Here is a 19,705-nt window from a genome sequence, read left to right as displayed (position 1 = left end):
GACAGAAACAACTTCACCGTGTAACTGGACAAGTTCCTCCTCAGATTGACTTCAGTCTAAACTATTCATTAACTTTATTCTCCATCAACATGAGTCCTTTTTGGGTAAGACTGTTTTATATCTTTACATCGTTTGATGATTAATTTAAATGTGTTAAATATTATTTTGAAAAATGTTTAAATGTTGTGAGTTTTTCTATGTGTAAACTATACAGCTTTTGTTTTTTAATCATTTATTTAAGAGACGTAAACAAGAGCCGATACCTGCCAGTAGTAAGTCACTTTTTATTTCACAGAATTTGCTAAATTCACATTTATTCCTAAAACAAGTGCTACTTAAACAAAATGAATAGGAAATGTGATTTATGAGATAGATGTGCTTGTTCCGACAGCTTTTGATAAACCATGGAGAAACGTACCATGGGGGTGAGTATTTGAGGTGAAACACAAGAAGTATTTGTGGGAAAAAGGTTTATACTCCATCCTGATCTAATATAACTTTGAACAGGAACAAAATGGAAGACTTTGATTATGTGAAGATCTATGAACCTCAGTCAGGAGTCCAACACCTCAGAGTCCTGCTGTACGGACCGCCGGGCTCTGGAAAGTCCAGCTTCATCAACTCAGTGGACAGCGCTCTGCGAGGAAGAATGTCAACTCGAGCCTTGGCAGCCACTGGCTACGAAAGCAGCTTCACCAACACAGTATGAAGAACTCCTTATCAATGTTACTCTGTTGATCAGTCACACACAGTTTTCCTCAACCTAACGACAGAACGACCAATTAACAATATAGAGTCAGAGAAACTAAGCAATTAAATATCACCTCAGGCTCACAGCACATGCTAATGTCATAACGTTTAATCTTGCAGTACTCCAGTTATAAAATCCAGAGAGAAAAGCCTGGAAACTATTACCCCTTTATCTTCAGTGACACTATGGGTGTTGAGAAGGGCTCTGGGAGAGGAGTCGATGTGAAAAATATCAAACTGATCATGGAAGGACACGTCAATGACGGATGCAAGGTATGAACATTTTATTGTTTATCTTCATTTATTGAACAAGCGCGGTGAACACAGCCCTGTAAATAATGTAAAGTTATCGTTCCACATAAGAAGAAAACAGAAATATGTAAATACACAGACATGCTCATGTGATTTCCAGCTCCTTCCTGGCAGTACCCCGTTTGAAGGCTACTACAATGAAATTCCCACCATCAATGACAGAGTTCATGTTCTGGTTTGCGCGGTTCCTGCCACCACCTCGAACCTGATGGACAACGATTCTGTTCACAAGATAAAGAAGATCAGACAAGCAGCCAGTGAGTTGGGTGAGTTCACGGCTATTCTAGGAACGTCTATTTGATTTTTGATCTTTGGTCTATGATAGTTGCTGGAGCAGCATGGCTGCAGGTCCAAACCCGAGATGCACGGCTCCTGAATATCAGCAGGCCGGAACACCTCCATCACTCCCTGGACTGGCTGCAGCTCCTTCGCTCTCAAGCTCACGTTTCCTCCCACGACAGTCAGAAACTGCGTGGTGGAGAAATGGTGGCCCATCATGAGAGCTTGGCAGCACTCAGAGTCCAGCTGGCAGGTCACATAAAGTCCTGTGGTGCAGCCCAAGCTTCCCACCAGCGTGCAGCGGCCTTGGAGGGTATTAAAGTTTGGGATGGGAACCCCTCACCTCCCCATCCCACTGTCGTTCCTCTCCGGCGGCGCCGCAGCGGCTCGCAGTGTGGAGCCGTTGATCATGACGTGGCCAGGCTCATCACACCGACGACGTCTGCTGCTGCTGGCCCTGGCAGACCTCTTCCTGCTGCTCCAGGTCGTAGTGAGCCACCCGGGCGCAGGGTAGATCTCCGGGTCCCGCCTCCTCCAGGGTCTGGGGCTTTGCAAGGCGGATGTGTTGGTGGAGCTGCTCAGCAATACAGGGAGAGCCAACGCTTCCCGAACCCCCACAGTGAAGCTGGCAGGCCTGCAGCTGGATGTCTGCAGGAAGGCGCTCAGGGTTTCTCCATCTCAGCAGCAGCTCCCCAGCTTCTCTCTCAGCTGTCAGCGCTGAACGCTGCCCGAATCGCCGCTCAGGTCCGGCTCCTCCTCCGGCGCCAGATCCAGGAGTTTCTGCTGTGGTGATGTCCTGGTCTCTCCAATGCAATGACCAAGTGCTTGACGTACAGCTCCAGCTGATTAGTGCCGTCATATTTCAGCAGCCAGAGGCAGGACTCCGCTCTGCACGGCGAGCTCGCAGGTCACTGGACTCATCCGGGCGCCTGCGTGTCTGTGTGCACCTTGCTCGGCGCTGCTTTCTGCAGCAAGCATCGTCTTCAGGAAGGCGAAAAAGCTCATTAGAAGGTTCCATTTCCATCCCACTTGTGACTCAAATGTAGCACCGGCAAGGCAAACACAGGGAGGAAAAGTCCGAGATATTGCTCAGGAGCCTTGTTTTAACAACAACAACACATCACCATGGCAACGGCCAAACAAAGTCCCGCCCCCTCAGACTACAGACTATAATATTCTCTGTATTGTACAACAAACTTTGACTTTGAGACCAATCAGCTGCTAGATAACCTTTTAATATGTCTTTATGTCAAATTCATTTTAATTCACTGTATTGCTCGTATAGCTTTAGTAGGTTGGTCATTGAAGCAGTGTTTCAAACTTGGCCGAAGCTCTGAGGAAACTGAAGGTTTGTGCTTTTTGCTCTTTTCCTTGCAGGAATCCCCCAAATAGCTGTTCTGACTAAAATCGATGAAGCCTGTCCGGAGGTCCAGAAAGACATGAGGAACGTCTACAAGAGCAAGTACCTGAAAAGTCAGGTAGGGAGTCATTGTCTGAAGAGGGCAAACATTAATCCAACATCAGAGGAACTCTTCCAGTTATTTAGAAAACTACATTACTCTCTTATTTATAAAAACAACTAAAGTGTCTCAGAAAACTCAATAATTTTCTTCAATGTTTTTATTTCTTTTCTTTTTAAACGTAGATGGAAGCACTGAGTGCCACCGTGGGGATTCCAATGAACTGCATCTTCCTGGTGAAGAACTACAGCGAAGAAACCCAAACTGAGGAGGACACTGATACTCTGATACTGAACACGATGAGGAAGATCCTCGACTACGGAGACGACTTCCTGAACGACATCGCAGATAAAATGGACACCAGGAGACCTAATTTGAAGTTCAAACCAAAACACTGAGACGCATGTCCACTGTCCTCTTTAGAACTCTGATCACTTTGTGAGTCTTTTGCCTTCATTTTGATGTTGTTCATAAATTTTAATTTTTATCACTTGTGCACAAAATAATGTAGATCAGGACAAGTTCAAAATAAAAATTCACCAATTAGGTCATCAAGTTTCACGTTTGATGAATGAATTGTGGTGTTGATTGTGGGTTGGTAAATTTCTTCTTTTTCTCTTGTTATATTGTTCAAATGAATATTTGACCTGTAAAGAAAACTTTCATTTATGACCTTGTTGATGAAAGTATTGTCACAGTGATAATAAAAACATATAAAGAGACATAATCTATAGCCTAAACTGAGAACATCCATCCATCCATCCATCCATCCATCCCTCCCTCATATCCGTTCCAGGGTGGTGGTGGTGTCAGTCTGAGCACCGTCACCCAGATCACATTGCACCATTAAGAACCTTCCTGCAGGTGGAGAGCCCTCAGGAAGGTGGAGAGCCCTCAAGAAGGTGGAGAGCCCACAGGAAGGTGGAGAGCCCACAGGAAGGTGGAGAGCCCACAGGAAGGTGGAGAGCCCACAGGAAGGTGGAGAGCCCACAGGAAGGTGGAGAGCCCACAGGAAGGTGGAGAGCCCACAGGAAGGTGGAGAGCCCTCAGGAAGGTGGAGAGCCCACAGGAAGGTGGCGCCCGGCGTGGGACATGAACCCTCTACCTTGAGACTGAGAGTCTGATGCTCTACCAGAACAGTTATATAGAAATAAGGTGTGTGTGTGTGTGTGTGTGTGTGTGTGTGTGTGTGTGTGTGTGTGTGTGTGTGTGTGTGTGTGTGTGTGTGTGTGTGTGCGAGTTAAGTGATGAAGTGACACATAAGAAGAAGGGTGCAGTGACGGAGCCAGATATTTGTTTCTGCTGCTGTTCTGGAGGAGCTCGGTCCAGCAGTGACGGTTCTGGGAGTTTAGTGAGCTCTACTTTATTTTCTACTGTTACATGACAATACACACACACCGCTCCACACGGCGCACGTTGAGGCAGACGAGGCAGAATCACAGGAAGTTAGCGAGGATTCAGAACTTCATGACCGTCTTATCTTTTGCCTGCATAGAGACTCAATTGTTTGTTTCTTAATACTTCACTGCTTGAAAATACTTCCTTACACAACTCCAAGCAAGCTCTCAGATAAGGTTGTATTTATCACTTGTCTCCTTGCTGCAAGACTTTACTAGATGCTTTTTGAATCTGTTCAGTTGCTCCTAGTCTGATTTCTCTGTTTCAATCAATACTCTCTGAAGCACAACTGACCTTATCAGCTGGATTTACTTCACAAATGTTCAGTCCTAAATTACCTTTATTTCTACTTTGCTCAGGGTGTTTGAGTTGTTATCAGAATGAATTAGCAACGTGTGACTTTTCAACAAACAGGAAGTAAAGCTTGACAAATTGTTGTTCAATCACATGTCCAACAGGAATCCCGTCATTGAGCCAATAGGAACTAGAATAAGATTCAGCCATTACGATAATAACTAGATAGATTTGGTGAATGAAACATGGCAAGTGGTTCAACATAATTCTCTCTTTTATTCTTCATTATTATTATTTGTTGGGTTTGTCTCGGTCTCTGTCAGGGGTCATCAGTTCTGGGCCTTGAGGGTCAATGTCCTGCATGTTTTAGGTTCCGCCCAGGTTCATCACACCTGAATGCAACAAGAGGCTCATTGGGTTTGATGATGACATCAGCATTAGTTTGAGGTTTCTGAAGCTGGGAGAGTTAAAACATGCAGGACACGTCATGGTTCAGGTTTGTTCTGGTGTTTTTGTGTGTGAACTCCTTGGTTCCCCTCCTCTTGTCTGATTGCTGTTCCTCATCCTGATGTCTCACCTGTACCGGAGCGTGGGATTGGCTGCACCTGGTGCCTTCAGTATATAAGGGACTGGTCTCCTGGGCTCTGGTTGGTGGTTGGTCTGTCTTTCCCTGTGGGCAGCTTCTCAAGCTGTTTCAGTTTCTGTGTTTGTGTGTGAGAGCTCCTGTGTTGCTGCATCGCAGAGTCACAATTTAGTTGGTTAAACAAGGCCTTTTCCCAGAAATTCTGACTCACTCTATAATTGACTCCATATTGGACCTTCCTGTACCCCAGAGTTACATTAACTTAGAGGTTCACGGAGACGTTTCTTGACCTGATCAAAATATAAATAAATGTTAAGACGTTGGCAGGATCATAGAGGCTGATGATGAGATTTTATTAATAAGTAAATAAAAGTCCATCTTGTCCCAGGCTAAGCCTCATCTAATTCAAGGTTATCCACTGGATATATCTCACCAACTGTAAACTCCCCACAATATACACTCATATCATTTTTACCTGTAATTGTTCCTCAATTCTCTCAATTCTCCTGCTTCCAACACTACTGGGCAGCCATATTCAAACATTCTGAGGAAGTAAAAAGACAATTGGCACCATGTGCAGACAGAGCCATAACCATGTTGTTTTAACCACGTTGTGTTCAGGTGTTTCTGCCGACCAACTAAACTAACTGGTTGAACACAGTAAACACCTGAAGGGAACATTTCATTGATTGAGCACACCGGTCCATGTGAACCGCGCCCTCCGTCTCCTGGTGGTTAACCTGCAGTCCCAACAGACACAGGAAGAGGTTTTCACCTGGATTTAGTTTTATTCTGAAGTTAAAACACAGTTTTTGTTTATTTTGAGTGGAGTTGAGTTTGAACACAAACTCCAATGACACACTTGATGTCAATGCTGTTGCTCAGAGTTATGAGCATAAATAAAGCAGCTTCCAGGCCCAGACTTTGAAACAGTAACCAGCTGCAGACTAATACTGACAGTCGAAACTCAGTAATACACATTGTTTGACATGTTTCAAAATAAAATATTGTCATCAATAGATGATTCATTTGACATTTGTTGACAGGTGCTAATTAAAGGCTTTTGTTTTGAAAGTGAAAGTAACTTACTGAGAGAAGTTCTCAGGAATGTTTTCATAGCTTTGTGGTTATTGTTTGTATTTGAACATCCTTTCTCTGTCACTGAAGCGCCTGGAAGTGCACAAGAACTGTTATGGGAGCCGAGAGCACAGCAGAATCTCCCAGTTCATCCAGTGAGTCTTTGTGTCTGAGATCTTATTCAACTGAGGATTGAATATTCTCTCTGCCAGTCGTGTGGAACCTGCAGCCTCGGGATTGGCTCAGCCGCGACGGGGGCGGGTCCTCCTCTTTGTGTGCAGGAGTTCTTGGAGGGTCAGGTATAAGCTTGTCCTGTGGTGTGAGTGAACCCATGCCAGGTTGAGAGCACCTGTGTGGCTTCTGCCTCCATTTATTATTCCTGGGGAAAATCAGTGACCCACCCATTGTTTAGGAGGCCATTTGTAATGTTTTATATAATATTTGGACGTCCAACATCAGATCTGTTTCTTTGATTTACATGTGTAACAGTTGTGTTGCCTTACATTTGATAAATTGTGATCATGAATAAAGTAATTGACCAAATTCCATGGCATCGTCTCATTCAAAATGAGTTCACCCAGGCCAAGAAGAAGTGCTAGTTTGATAAGCACGCGTGGGTCAGGGACTTTTCACCCAGACAACAAGTGCTGGTGTTGCTCCCAATCCTGGGATCTAGTTTACAAGCGCGATATGGTGGTCCTTACCTTATTCAACATAAGGTGGGTGATAGGGACTATTTGATTTCCACCCCTGACCGGTGCCGCGTCAATATGTTGAAGCCGTGTTTTTAGCGCGGCGGCTCAGGGGCGCTGGAGCTACCGGTGGGGACACCTCGGGAGCTGTCCAGTGCTGAAGTCGCTGGGATGCGGACGTGCAGGAGCTGTCTACTTCAGCACCTACCGAGGAGGATTACTTCCCGGGGGGTTAATTTCCAATTTGTCTTGTTCCGAACAGGCGGCTCTGTCGGGTTTGTTTCAGGACTATGGCTCACTGTTTGGTGACGTTCCCTCGCAGACACACGTGCTGCACCACGATATTGATGTGGGGGACGCCAGGCCCATGAAACAACATCCTTACCGGGCGAATCCGGGTAAACGGGGGCGTTTGAAAAGGCAGGTGGACTATATGGTCCGAAATGGCATGGCTGATCCTCGTAGCAGTCCGTGGAGCTCGCTGTGCCTGCTGACGGTAAAGGCCTCTGGTGATGATCGCTTCTGTACCGACTACAGGAAAGTCAATGGGGTGACGCGGTTGGACTGTTATCCTCTGCCAAGGGTGGAGGATTGCATAGATCACGTGGGGGCTGCCAAGTGTGTCATGAAACTTGATTTGCTTAAAAGTTACTGGCAGGTCCCCCTGACGGAGCGCGCCAAAGAAATATCCACATTTGTTAAGCCTGACGACTTCCTCCAGGATAAAGTTATGGCCTTCGGCATGTGCAATGCGCCAGCTACCGTTCAACGGTTGGTCAACGCCGTGCTGTCTGGTTTGCCTTCCTGTGAAGCCTACTTGGACGACTTAGTTATATATTTGTCGTCCTGGGAGGAGCATCTGGAGCATTTATATAAGGTCTTTGAGCGTCTGCGGCATGGTGAACCTGTCTAAATGTGAGTTTGGCCGGGCCACTGTGGTCTACTTGGGGAAACAGGTGTGGGGAGTTCAGGTGTGCCCGGTGCCAGTGAAGGTCGATGCTATACTAGCTGTCCCGCCTCCTGCCACCTGTCCGGTATTACAGGTGTCTTTGTCGGACCTTTTCAGAGGTGGCAGCACCTTCGACTGATCTCCTGAGTCCGAAAGTTCTTTTCTGTTGGACTGATGCGTGCCAGACTGCTTTTGAGCAACAAAGTCGCTTCTGGTCAGGGCTGCCGTGCTCACGGCTGCCGTGCTCACGGCGCCCTGTTTTGAGAAGACCTTTAAGGTGGCCGTGGGGGCGTGTGATTCTGGATGGGGGGTGGCGCTCCTGCAGGATAGCTGTGATGGTGTCGGCCTTGGAGCACTTCCAGGTGTACGTCGGGGGTTGTGGGGGGCCGGTGGTGGTCTGTTTGGAATTATTTCCGCGCCGCCTATCAACAGGTTGGGCTTCGCGCTCCCCGGGTCTCCCTCCTTCATTTCTCCACGCCGCTTCCTGGGAGGCGCTGCATTCCGTTTACGCTCCTGAAGTCGGCAGGTGCTGCTCAAGGGCTGACCTGAACTCTAACTAGAGTCGTTTGGCGTGGCTGTACCGGCCGTACAGGAAGCAGGAGGATCTTCATCAAAACAATTCAGCCTTTAGGAGGCGTCGTCCGACTTCACAGTGAGACAAACTCCTGGACAATCATGCAAAGTGTGTACTGTGACTTTGTCTCTTCTTGCAAGAATAATGTAATGAAATTGTCTTAAACTTTTAAAATCAGTCAGTTTTCTGTCTCCACAAGGTTTTTTACTTCTCCTGACAACATTCTGATGCTACCGAGCCCAACCTTCACTCGTACACGCCAGGACATGGAATTCCTTTGACATCATATGACCTAAATGATAGTGAAAGTATGAACAGTGTTTTTAAACAACAGTGTAGGTGTATTGAGCGTCTGCCTCGAGCTTCGCCAGACAGCAACAGCTTCACAGAGTAACTGGACGCGTTTAAGGCTTTTAAGTGATTAGAATGTTTGTCACAATGGCTTTGGTTAAGGTAAGACTGTTTTGAACTTTCCTGACATTAATTTAAATGAGTTAAGTAATTCTTTTAAATATCCTAAATGCACTAAATATTGATACAAATGAGTTTTTGTTGCCAAAAAGATTTAAAGACATTCAGCTGTTAACCTTTAAGCATCTCGTCTTAAGTGGCTCATCTTAAGACAATAAACAGCATAACTCAATTTACTGGTTGAAAGGTCAAGTCATTCATGTGCTGTCTAATCTTTTACCTCTTCCAAGAGCACCTGGGACTACGTGACGAGTTTCGGAAGTCTTTGTAAGTCGTTTCATGTGACACATTTCTTGAATTCATATTAGGAAATGAAATAAGTATGAAATCAATTATAGTTGAAAATGAGTTTTGCCTTTCTGTTTCAGCATTAACGAATCCATGGAGAGAAGTACCATGGGGGTGAGTACTTGGGGTGTAACACTTAACAACATGAAATATTTGTGGCTTTTAAAAGACAGGCACTAAGTTAATACTTAATTACATCCTGATGTAATCTTATTTTGAACAGGAACAAAAAGGAAGACTTTGAATATGTGAGCAACTTTAAGCCTTATTCAACAGTGGAGGAACTCAGAGTCCTGCTGCACGGACCGCCGGGCTCTGGAAAGTCCAGCTTCATCAACTCAGTGGACAGCGCTCTGCGAGGAAGAATGTCAACTCGAGCCTTTGCAGCCACTGGCTACGATGGCAGCTTCACCCAGGAAGTATGAAGAATTGGTCATTAATTGTATACTGTTTAATTATTCACATAAAGACAACCAGAACAAAAAACATATTCAGAGTTTTCTCAAGAGTTTTCTTCAACCTAAAGACAGGACCGGTACTTTAACCAACAACCGAGTAACAATAGAGTCATACTAAGAGGGTGAACTACTACTGAAGGCTCAGAGCTCCTCCTAACCTTGTTCTAACTTATTTCAACTTGCAGTACAAAAGTTTTAAAATCCAGAGAGAAAAGCCTGGAACCTTTTATCCTCTCGTCTTCAGTGACACCATGGGTATTGAGAAGGGCTCTGGGAGAGGAATTGATGTGAAAAATATCAAACTGATCATGAAAGGACACGTCAATGAAGGGTGCAAGGTACAAACTTTTTATTGTTTATCTTCATTTATTTAACAAGAACGGTGAACACAAGTCTGTAAATGATGTAAAATTATTATTCCACATCAGAAAAAACATTGAATATAATTTCACAAACATGCCAAACTTGTATTACAATTGTCTTCCAAGTGCTCATGTGATGAAAATGTGATTTCCAGCTCCTTCCTGGCAGTACCCCAACTGAGTCCTTCTACAATAAAACTCCGACCATCAATGACAGAGTTCATGTTCTGGTTTGTGTTGTTCCTGCCACCACATCCAACCTGATGGACGACGATTCTGTTCGTAAGATAAGGGAGGTCAGAGAAGAAGCCCGGGACTTAGGTGAGTTTATTAAGCCGTTTTAGAAATGACACATGGGACCTGATCTACTGGAAAGTTTACATGTTATTAGATTATTAAACAACCAGCAGTGGGATTCTGGATTTATTTGTCTCCTTAAAAGACGAGTACATTTGCTCAGTCTTCTGTTGATTGTCTGATGTTATTGAGCTAAGATCCATTTCCTAACCTGCCCCATGGCTTTTCTTTCTTGATTGCATTCATGATATCATCTTCACATCAAACCTTGACTTTTCAAAAATCAGCTACCAGGTGACTTTTACTGTTATGTTCACTGTCATGTGAGTAATTTATATGTTTGGTAGGTTCCCACTCCATCCATCCCTCAGCTTGAAAAACAAAAACTGTAATGAAATGTCGCAGTTGCCTCATAAAACTTCTGATTTCACACTTGGAACAACGGCTGTGTTATTTTACCTTTGAGTGTAAAAAACCTAAAAGGTTTGCTGCTCCAGACAGCGTTCATTTAGTGGGATGGAAACAAAAATGGTGATAAACCTCCTTCCCCTGCCTCCTATATTAACCTTTATCAATACAAATAAGTTCCTAACACTGAGAGTAGGACATGATAAAGACACGATAATGCTTAAACTTTCCATTTAGCATCACACTTCATCATCATCACCAGTGATATAATCTCCACATGGTACAAGATGTTCTTCTTTACAATTTGACAGCCATTGAGTCAGAGTTTCATATTTGAATTCCCACCATGACCTCTGAGGAAACTGAAGGTTTGTGCTTTTTGCTCTTTTCCTTGCAGGAATCCCCCAGATCGCCATCCTGACTAAAATCGATGAAGCTTGTCTGGAGGTCCAGAAAGACATCAGGAACGTCTACAAGAGCAAGTACCTGAAAACTCAGGCAGGGAGTCATTTTTTAAAAGAACAAACATTATTCAACTATTCCAGTTATTTAAAAAACAGTTTTACTCTTTCAGCAATGAATTAATACATTTTCAAAAATGTTCTTCAATTCACTCCTTTATTCTTCCAATTTCTTCTTCGTAATCGTAGATGGAAGCACTGAGTGTGACCGTGGGGATTCCAATGAACTGCATCTTCCTGGTGAAGAACTACAGCGAAGAAACCCAAACTGAGGAGGACACTGATACTCTGATACTGAACACGATGAGGAAGATCGTCGACTATGGAGACGACTTCCTGATTGACAACGTTCCTACGATGGACAGAGAGAAACCTTCAGAACGATTCAGACCAAAACACTGAGGGACATGTCCACTTTGATCACTTTGTGGGGGTTTTTCTTCATTTGTTCATGAATTAAACTGTGTTTTAAATGTGCACAAGCTTACATGGATCATGGTTTAGAAAACAAATAAGAAAGATATTTAGTGTTGGAAAAATACATTTGACTGTTTGTTGCTGATTGTGTTCCACTCATGAAAATAATGGGAATATTTAGACTTCTTCTACAGTATCACAATAACCAGAACACAATACGCCTGTACTGTAAAACACCATGTCGTAGTAGTACTGGAGTAGTTTAGTTCATAATCAGTGACATTACTGTCTTCTGATTCTCGTGTGTTTGGATCTTGCTTGTGTTTTGGGATTATTCTGTTGGATTAGCCTCTGGACACCTTCGCTCGGTTTTTAAACTTTATAATAAACTCTATGAACTTTACAACAGTTTTTATTCAGTCTGCCTTTGTTATAGCAGCAACATAAACATAAACCACAGCCTGAACCAAGAACAGTTTCATTACAGACACAAGTGAACCTGAGCAGAGTTTGGAGAGTCCGAATGTAGAAGAAGAACAATAAACAATGACAATATTTTTTAGAGCGTGCGTTCGTGTCTGTGTGTGTGTGTGTGTGTGTGTGTGTGTGTGTGTGTGCGTGTGTGTGTGTGTGTGTGTTGTGTGTGTGTGTGTGTGTGTGTGTGTTGTGCTGTGCATTAATTCGCACATTAAACCAACATTAGAACAACAGGAGAGGAAACAGAATAAACCCTGATAAGTGAGAACATCTGCGTTGCATGGTGTGAGAACAGGACTGTGAAGAAGAAGCTCCGTCACGTCTTCGGCTATTAAAAGAAAAACAAACTAATTGTCTTTCCTTTCTTCATCAATGCTTTCAGTTCCAACAAAACAATGTAAACCAGTTTGTTTAGAACTCGACTGAGCGACGGAGTGACGGTGGAACCTTCCTCCTCCTCCTGTCCTGATGTGGAGCGCTGTGATTGGAGGATGAGGGCTGAGTGGCTCAGCTCCGCCCACCAGCTGAGGCCATTTAACAGCTCCAGCAGACTCCTCATGGCGGCTGAGGCAGGAAGTGTCTGCTCAGTCTGTCGAGAGAACCTTGGTGTGTGTTTGGACTAGTTAAAGTGATCTTTTAAACTCAGCTCCACTCTGATCTTTGAGGGTGGGAATTTTAGTTAAACGTTAGTCGACCTGAACCTTAGTCCAGCAGTTTGGTGAAGGTACCAGCTGTTTTGTTCTGAGTTAATTTGGTGTTTTGTTTGTTTCCATTTTGCCGCGTGTGTTTAGCCAATTGGTGTTTGAACCTTTAGTTTCTAGTGTAGAAGCTGCCTTTTGGTTAAATCAATACTTGTACAGTTAGTATAGGGCATTACCTGTTTGGCCCTCCGTGGTTGTGTTATTGTGTCCTGGGTCTCTGCTTGATTCTTGTAAACCTCAGAACTACTAATAAAACCCTCACGTCACCCAAACTCCCCTGGTGAATGTTGCTTCCCACACCTTCTCCTAGCAGAGCCGGGTCGTAACACAGGGCGACCGCAAGGAAAGAAAAACAGAGACCAGACAACGACAATAAAGAAACAATTGAACAGTTATGAACAAAACACACAGAAAACAAGGGGGTGAATCATATTCTAGTGTTTTAAGTCACAGGAGATCACTTTCAAGACTGAATACCAAAAGTAGCTGTTACACAGTCATGTTACAGTTTGAATTGTGTGTTTGCCTGATTGTTGGGTAATATACAACCCAGACACCATCGAAGAGTCCAATGAGCCCTTGTGACTCTGAGCTCCTGCCCCATTAAAGGTCTCTGCTGGTTTCATTACATCTTCTCAGACATGAAGATAGAGGAGGAAAGACAAACACCTCGGTATACATGGAATTTCTCACCACCCCAAAAACAAATCTATTAGTCTCGTTCACAACATCAGAAAACTGTTATTCAACTTGTGATCCTGCATGTTTTTCCTGATCTATAGAACTGAACACCTCCCTTTGAGGTTGCTTGTCATTCAGAAAGTCGTCTCCGAAGTCAATGATCTTCCTCATTGCACTCAGTATCAGAGTATCCGTCTTGTCATCCGTCTCAATTTCCGAGTTGTAGTTCTTCACCGGGAAGATGCAGTTCATGGGAATTCCCAGCACAGCACTCACTTCCTCCATCTGAGTTTGAACAGAACACAACAACTTGAATCATTTTCAAAAATGTCCAAACTTCACAAACTCTTGAAATTGGAATGTACCTGTTTTTTGATGTACTTGCTCCTGTAGACATTCTTCAGATCTTTGTTGACTTGAGGACAGGCTTCATCCACCTTGGTGAGGAGAGCGATTTGTGGGATGTCTGTCAGGTAAAGACCAGAAACTAACTAAATTAGAATTTAACATTTCAACAGTGGACAACAATTGTCTGAAATCCTCCCACCATGAGAATAAAGACCAAGTGGTCCAGTGCCCTTGACTTTCACTCAGAGGTTCCGGGTTCACATCCCAGTTTGAACATCATCCAGTAACCGTGCTTAGACAAGACCTCCAAAGCTCTGACAGCCTATCAAGGCTATGAGTGGAGAGACAGAGTGATGGCGGCTCAGACGTTAACCAGGTCTGCGTCAGTTGGTCGGGATCTAGTGCAGTTTGATGACGAGGCCACTGGAAGATGGACCGGGGCAGACCACATGGAACTGACGAAATGCAAGGACACTAGAAACGCTAGAGCGAGGGGATACGTGCACAGAATGTGGGACCTGTGGAAACGTCAAAATCCACAAGTGAAACTAAGAAAACCTTATTTTTAATTATAACTGCTTCAAAATCAGACCTTGGGCACCAAACCCCAGGAGAGCCGACCTGCCTCACTGAAAGACCGAGAACAAACTGGGAACCTGTGAAAACCAGCTGAGTTCTAAAGTACCGTCAGGTGATCTGCTTTAAGGTGTGGATACTGCCCTGAACACAATACTTACAACAATCATCAAGTACTCGGATACAAGATAGACGAGAGCGTGAGAACCAGTATCGTCCACAATAGAAATAGGAAGACGGGCGAAATACAACAATGAGACAATGAATTCCTGAGGAGGTTTAACCTGCTAAACAGGTTAACCGAAGCTAAAGAGAATCAGCAGAGAGGATAAAACCAGGAGGGACAGGAAGAGATTCATGATCCACTCCTGCTGTGGCCTTCATTAGAAATCTTGTTGGACCAGAACGTAGGACATTAATGATTTGGGGTTAGACACACAGATATTTCTAAATGATATACATCAGCTCTTACCAAACTCACTGGCTGCATCTCTGACCTGCCGTATCTTGCGAACTACCTCATCGTCCATTACCGATGATGTGTTGGCAGGAACAACACAAACCAGAACAGAAATCCGGTCGGCGGTCGCTGGAGAGGCGTTGTAGAAGGGGTTGCTCTCAGACAGGGCACAGGCAGGGTTGAACTGGACAAAAACAAAGTTTCATCACACTTATTCCGGCAATTCCTGAGGTTTGTTTTTGTTTTTACTTCAGAATGCTAAACTTTTCTCCAGAGCTGTGGTGACAGTCTGAGGGGAGGGAGCTTCAGTTATCTCACCACGTATTTTTCTTTGACATGACCCTTCATGATCAGTTTGATGTCTCTGATATCAACCCCTCCCTTGACGCCCTTCTCGATGCCCATGGTGTCACTGAAGACGAAGGGGTAAAAGCATCCAGGCTCCTTTTTTGGGATTTTAAAGGTTTTGTACTGCAAGTTGAAAAGTCACATCGTCATGACAACGGTCCAGACAGCATCTCACAAGAATAACTATCTTCACTCAGATGTTGTGAAGCGACACTGACAAACTAACGAATGAATAAACTACAGTTTTTCAATATATTTAAAAGTGTCTCCATACTTTGTTTGTAAAGCTGTCATGTTGGGCGGTGGCTGCCAAGGCTCGACTTGTGATTTTTCCTCGTAGAGCGCTGTCGACGGAGTTGATGAAACTGGACTTCCCAGAGCCCGGTGGCCCGTGCAGCAGAACTCTGATGTATTGGCCTTGATTCACCGGCTGGTAGTTCTGAACAAACTTATGTTCAGTTTTGTCACTGGTCAAAAAGAAGGCTGAGTTGAGTTATAGTGTGTAATTATGACACACACATGTTTTCTGCAAAGGTTCCTCATATTTACCTTCACTGATGAAAGTTGACTGAGAAGGTTGTTTTTATCTGCGTTTATTTATTTATTTATTTGTATGTATTTTACCAACTTTTTGCAAAAACTCTTCACCCGAATTGCAGGAAATCTCCAGGGACGATTTGTCATCATCCAAGCATCAGTTGATAAGATTTTGGGACGTTAATGACTAAAAGTTTTTGAGTAAATCCTCCCAAACTGACAAAATGTCCCATACAAAGCGGCTCAAAGGAGATCAGCATCTGTTGCCATGGAGACGCTCCAGAGTTTGCAGCTAATATCTAGTTTCAGTAAGTATCCAGAAACAGCAGTGTGAGCGCATCGACTTGGGCAGTGGTTTATCTGTGTTTCTCGCTCAGTGTTTCACTTGCCAGGCTAGTTAGCATCGATATGAGCTAACGGCTAACATGCTAGCGACGCTAACAAATGTGGTGTTGGCGACCATCAGAGGCTCTCTGCTCTGAACACTCACCCAAACTGGATCTTTCTCCATGGCTCCGGGAAATCTGGAAAGCCAAAGGTCTGTCATGTTAATCACTTCACATCAATCTATATCATTCAAGTATTATTTGCGTTTCATTTCTTTAATGTTTTTAGACAGACATTTCTCTTACTTGATGGCGGTGAAGGATCGTCGCCCCCGGAAAGCCAAACCTTCACAGAGATAATGTGACATTCAGACAAATGAGCAATTCCACCGTCTGCTCTCCGAACTAAATCACGTCTACGAAGGTGTTAAGCTCAGAATTTTAAGTAACTGGGACATTTTTAAGAAGTTGCCTAACAACAACAACAACAACGTCTAAAAATTTACCCTTCATGGAAAAAAGACATACAGCACCTGCATTAAAAAGAAAAGCTAAAGAAAAACAAGGATTGGCTTTAGATTTTCAGGAATGATTCCACGAGAACATGAAGTTACTGCCAAAGCATTTTGTAAAAACTGTTCTTAAACCTCCTGCTGAGCCCGAAGGCCAGGCCTCTGCTAGGACCCTATTGTTGTTGTTTTTGTTATTGGGGACCGAACCCGAAAAGGCAAAGGACCCTATTGTTTCTGTAATGTGTCTTCTTCTTCTTTATTCTTCCACTCCTGACGCCTCTTTGAACCCAAATATGACCCACTAAACACGCTCAAACGTTCAACAAATTTGGCACGCTGATCAAGACTGGCAAAATAATTAAGAAAATGTAAAAATGAACCCCCAGAGTGCCATAATGTGCTCTCTAGCACCGCCTAGAAACACTAAAATGGCCACCTCGGCCCATAGGAATGTCGTAGGGAGATCAAACCAAAACTCAGTTGTTCGTCTCATCATGACCTAAAAATCACGTACTGATATGCCTGACCTAAATCCAACAGGAAGTCCACAATTTGCCTTTCAAAATAAGATTTGCAGACACTATCTCCTCTGAGGGCGAATATCGTATCGGCTTCCAAACACTATTAAATGACAGAAGAGACTCTCCTGCTAATAAACTCGATCACTTTTTTGACGAGTCGAGCGGTTTTGCTTTTATTCGCTGTCAAAGTTCCAAATGCCGAATCCCTCCGCCTCCCTCCTCTCATTCAAGTACATGGAAAAACGAAGATGTCTCTTCAAAAACAGTTGTGACAGAACACCATGAACAAGTGGTAACTGTGGCTAAACCGTCACTCTGAGCCACAAAACCAGTAGATCAGAAGCACGACAAGAACCTGCAGAACAAGACGATGTAACCGGTGATGCCGGTTCTTGTTCTTGTTCTTATCATTTTGATCAAGGGTCAAAGAGTGGTATGGAACTACTTTCACTGATTAATAAACACAATTCTAATGATTTTACTGTTCTAAAATAAAACTATAGTCTCTGTTGAGCTTTATATAAAACAAATTCTTACCCACAGATTGTCCATGATGATGAGCTGAATTAATCAAATGTAAAGGTCCTTTTCTGAAGTAAACCCGAGGTGAAGAGTTGATGTTGTGACGCTGTTGTCATCGAAGTTAAACTTCAGAGTGGTTAACGCTCTTGAACAAAAGGTGTGTCTAAAAGTATTTCACCTTTCAGTTTGTGTTTTTATAATCACCTGATCTGGGTGTGTACTCCTGCAGCGAGCAGGACGTAGGTTATATTGTTGTATCTATCTTTTCTTATTGATTAGCTATTTGTTCCCTGCACAATACAAACTGTAAAAATCCTCATGAGCTCAAGCACAGGATTTCACCTGATAATTACAATAATAAATTAGTTGTATTTGGCATGTTTCAAGTTTTACAGGTTGAACTTGGGAAGTATTGACAAAGGAATATTTAAGCACTAACACCTATACATGAGACAGGATCCTTCCCATCCCAACTGATAAAAACTGTAAATACTTGTTGTAATAATGAATAAAGACATGATATCTGTAACTTCTATAACCTGCTGAAGGTTGATTTGGTAATAAACCAGGGTGAAGCTCTCAGCTTTCAGAAACTTCTCACCCAAACTGGATAAAAACTTCAGGGATGATTTGTCTTCATCAAGGACCAACCCATTAGATGTTGGGACGTTAACGACTGAACGTTTCACAATAAATCCTGAAAAAATGTCCCATAGAAAGTGGATGGGAGAGGCACCTCATGGAGGAGATCAAAGATCAGCGTCTGTTGCCATGGAGACGCTCAGTGCTTCACAGTGATGTAGCTACCTGACTGGCTAGTTAGCGTCGATATGAGCTAACGGCTATCATGCTAGTGATGCTAACTCGGTTCTTCAAACAAATGCGGTGTTGGTGAAGATCAGCGCTCTACCGAGTGTAGCTCTAGTTTGTTTATGTGTTGTTATTTGCTGTGAGAATGATTTCTTCAGCAAGGTTAACGTCTGTTCTGCCCTCAAACACCAAAAACTAAGACAGAACAAAGTTTTCTTTAAGGTCAAACGTTTATTTGAGCAGTACTCCAGCACAATCCCCAGGAAGGAGAATCATTAAACTCGGTGATTCATCCAAGATGAAAAATGTTGACATTCCAGAGTCCGAACCTAAATAATCCACATAAAATAAATCCATTTTGTCCTGTTCCACAAAATCAAGTGCACAATTTTAATTTATGAACAAAAAATAAGAAAAAAAAGACAAATACATCAAATGTATAGTTCAAGTTCGAAGTTATACATCTCAGTGTTTTACGTTTTAATTCTTTCTCTCCATTAGTGAACATAAATAAAATCCTCACGAACCGGTGATTCATTTACATTTACAACGTGTTTGTGTCCTGATGTCACGGCCCTGAACACAGATTCCATCCCGTAGAGCCTTTAGACCTCGAACTGGTGAGCCTGTGAGACAGTTGGTCACCCACCATGGAGCTGGAGATCACATGACAAACATTCCCTCCATCACAGTAATCTACGTCACCAACGTTTCACCTGCTGCTCTGAACGTGACCAGAACACCTCGACTGTGAACGAAGTGCTGATTCAGGTGCTAATAAATGGCTTTTGTTTTGAAAGTGAAGGTAACTCACTGAGAGAAATTCTCAGGGGTTTTTTTATTGTGTGTATTTCAACATTCTTTACTTCATTAATCGAATTAGCGTTGACGTTTTATTTCTGTCTAATATCGGCACTTTGGCCAACTGTGTTGTTTTAAAGTGCTCTATAGATAAAGCTGAGTTGAGGTGAGTTGAATAATATATATTTATTAATTGTTAAATGTTTGATGCAGGACTGAACCAGCAACAGGAAAATGTCAAAGGCTTAAAAAAAGAAACGGTAAGAACCAGAATGAATGAACTACTACCACATTACTGGATAAAATAAAGTTTTTTTAACATGAAAAACATCACAAATATCCTCAAAGTGAAGTCGAGGGAATAACAGGTGTTGGAATAATCTTACGAAAAGTTATCACATTCATTGTACCAACATTCTTTCTCATGAATTACGACTTGTATTTCTCCATTGTGATCTTTCATTGTAAGGAGGAACGTGGTCTGCAGATAGGAAGGGCTTTGAAATCAGATAAGAGGAACCCGAATAAAAGGGGAGGAGGCGGCAGAGGTTTTTC

General features: G+C 43.2%; 2 protein-coding genes across 5 annotated transcripts; one reads left to right on the top strand and one right to left on the bottom strand.

Annotated features, from left to right (window-relative positions):
* Positions 1–29: 29 nt before the first annotated feature.
* LOC308126907 (uncharacterized protein) lies at positions 30–12,087 on the top strand. Its single transcript, XM_080491599.1, has 16 exons — positions 30–104; positions 215–272; positions 392–425; positions 508–703; positions 871–1,023; positions 1,163–1,328; positions 2,719–2,819; positions 2,987–3,193; positions 7,108–7,341; positions 9,070–9,106; positions 9,208–9,241; positions 9,351–9,546; positions 9,771–9,923; positions 10,103–10,268; positions 11,050–11,150; positions 11,303–12,087. The coding sequence occupies exons 1-16, from the start codon at positions 90–92 to the stop codon at positions 11,513–11,515; spliced, it is 2,064 nt and encodes a 687-aa protein (XP_080347725.1). The 5' UTR covers positions 30–89; the 3' UTR covers positions 11,516–12,087.
* On the bottom strand, positions 11,926–17,727 carry LOC308127144 (interferon-induced protein 44-like). 4 transcript variants are annotated; one of them, XM_080491967.1, is made up of 8 exons: positions 17,555–17,727; positions 16,291–16,330; positions 16,149–16,182; positions 15,396–15,588; positions 15,092–15,244; positions 14,786–14,957; positions 13,755–13,855; positions 11,926–13,674 (listed from the first exon to the last, which is right to left on the bottom strand). In XM_080491967.1, exons 1-8 carry the CDS (start codon positions 17,567–17,569, stop codon positions 13,450–13,452), a joined length of 933 nt encoding a protein of 310 aa, XP_080348093.1. In that variant the 5' UTR covers positions 17,570–17,727; the 3' UTR covers positions 11,926–13,449. The 4 variants fall into 4 exon arrangements, with proteins under 4 accessions (XP_080348093.1, XP_080348094.1, XP_080348095.1 ...); XM_080491968.1 differs by having other exon boundaries at positions 13,131–13,674; positions 14,795–14,957; XM_080491969.1 differs by having other exon boundaries at positions 13,131–13,674; positions 15,396–15,560; positions 17,555–17,705.
* Between the last annotated feature and the right edge of the window lie 1,978 nt (positions 17,728–19,705).

Source organism: Lipophrys pholis, assembly GCF_963383615.2.
Source record: "Lipophrys pholis genome assembly, chromosome: 22".
Classification (NCBI taxonomy): Eukaryota; Metazoa; Chordata; class Actinopteri; order Blenniiformes; family Blenniidae; genus Lipophrys; species Lipophrys pholis.
Note: the sequence above shows the minus strand (reverse complement) of the source record. Positions and strands in the feature narration are given on the sequence as shown.

What these genes read in the sequence shown, in the direction of transcription:
- LOC308126907 (XM_080491599.1), top strand. An exon ending in ATTTGAAGTTCAAACCAAAA is followed by an intron (nt 3,194 to 7,107) that starts CACTGAGACGCA and finishes TGTTCCGAACAG; the next exon opens with GCGGCTCTGTCGGGTTTGTT. An exon ending in GACGAGTTTCGGAAGTCTTT is followed by an intron (nt 9,107 to 9,207) that starts GTAAGTCGTTTC and finishes TTTCTGTTTCAG; the next exon opens with CATTAACGAATCCATGGAGA.
- LOC308127144 (XM_080491967.1), bottom strand. An exon ending in CGATCCTTCACCGCCATCAA is followed by an intron (nt 16,183 to 16,290) that starts GTAAGAGAAATG and finishes TTGGCTTTCCAG; the next exon opens with ATTTCCCGGAGCCATGGAGA. An exon ending in GCAAGTACATCAAAAAACAG is followed by an intron (nt 13,675 to 13,754) that starts GTACATTCCAAT and finishes GTTCAAACTCAG; the next exon opens with ATGGAGGAAGTGAGTGCTGT.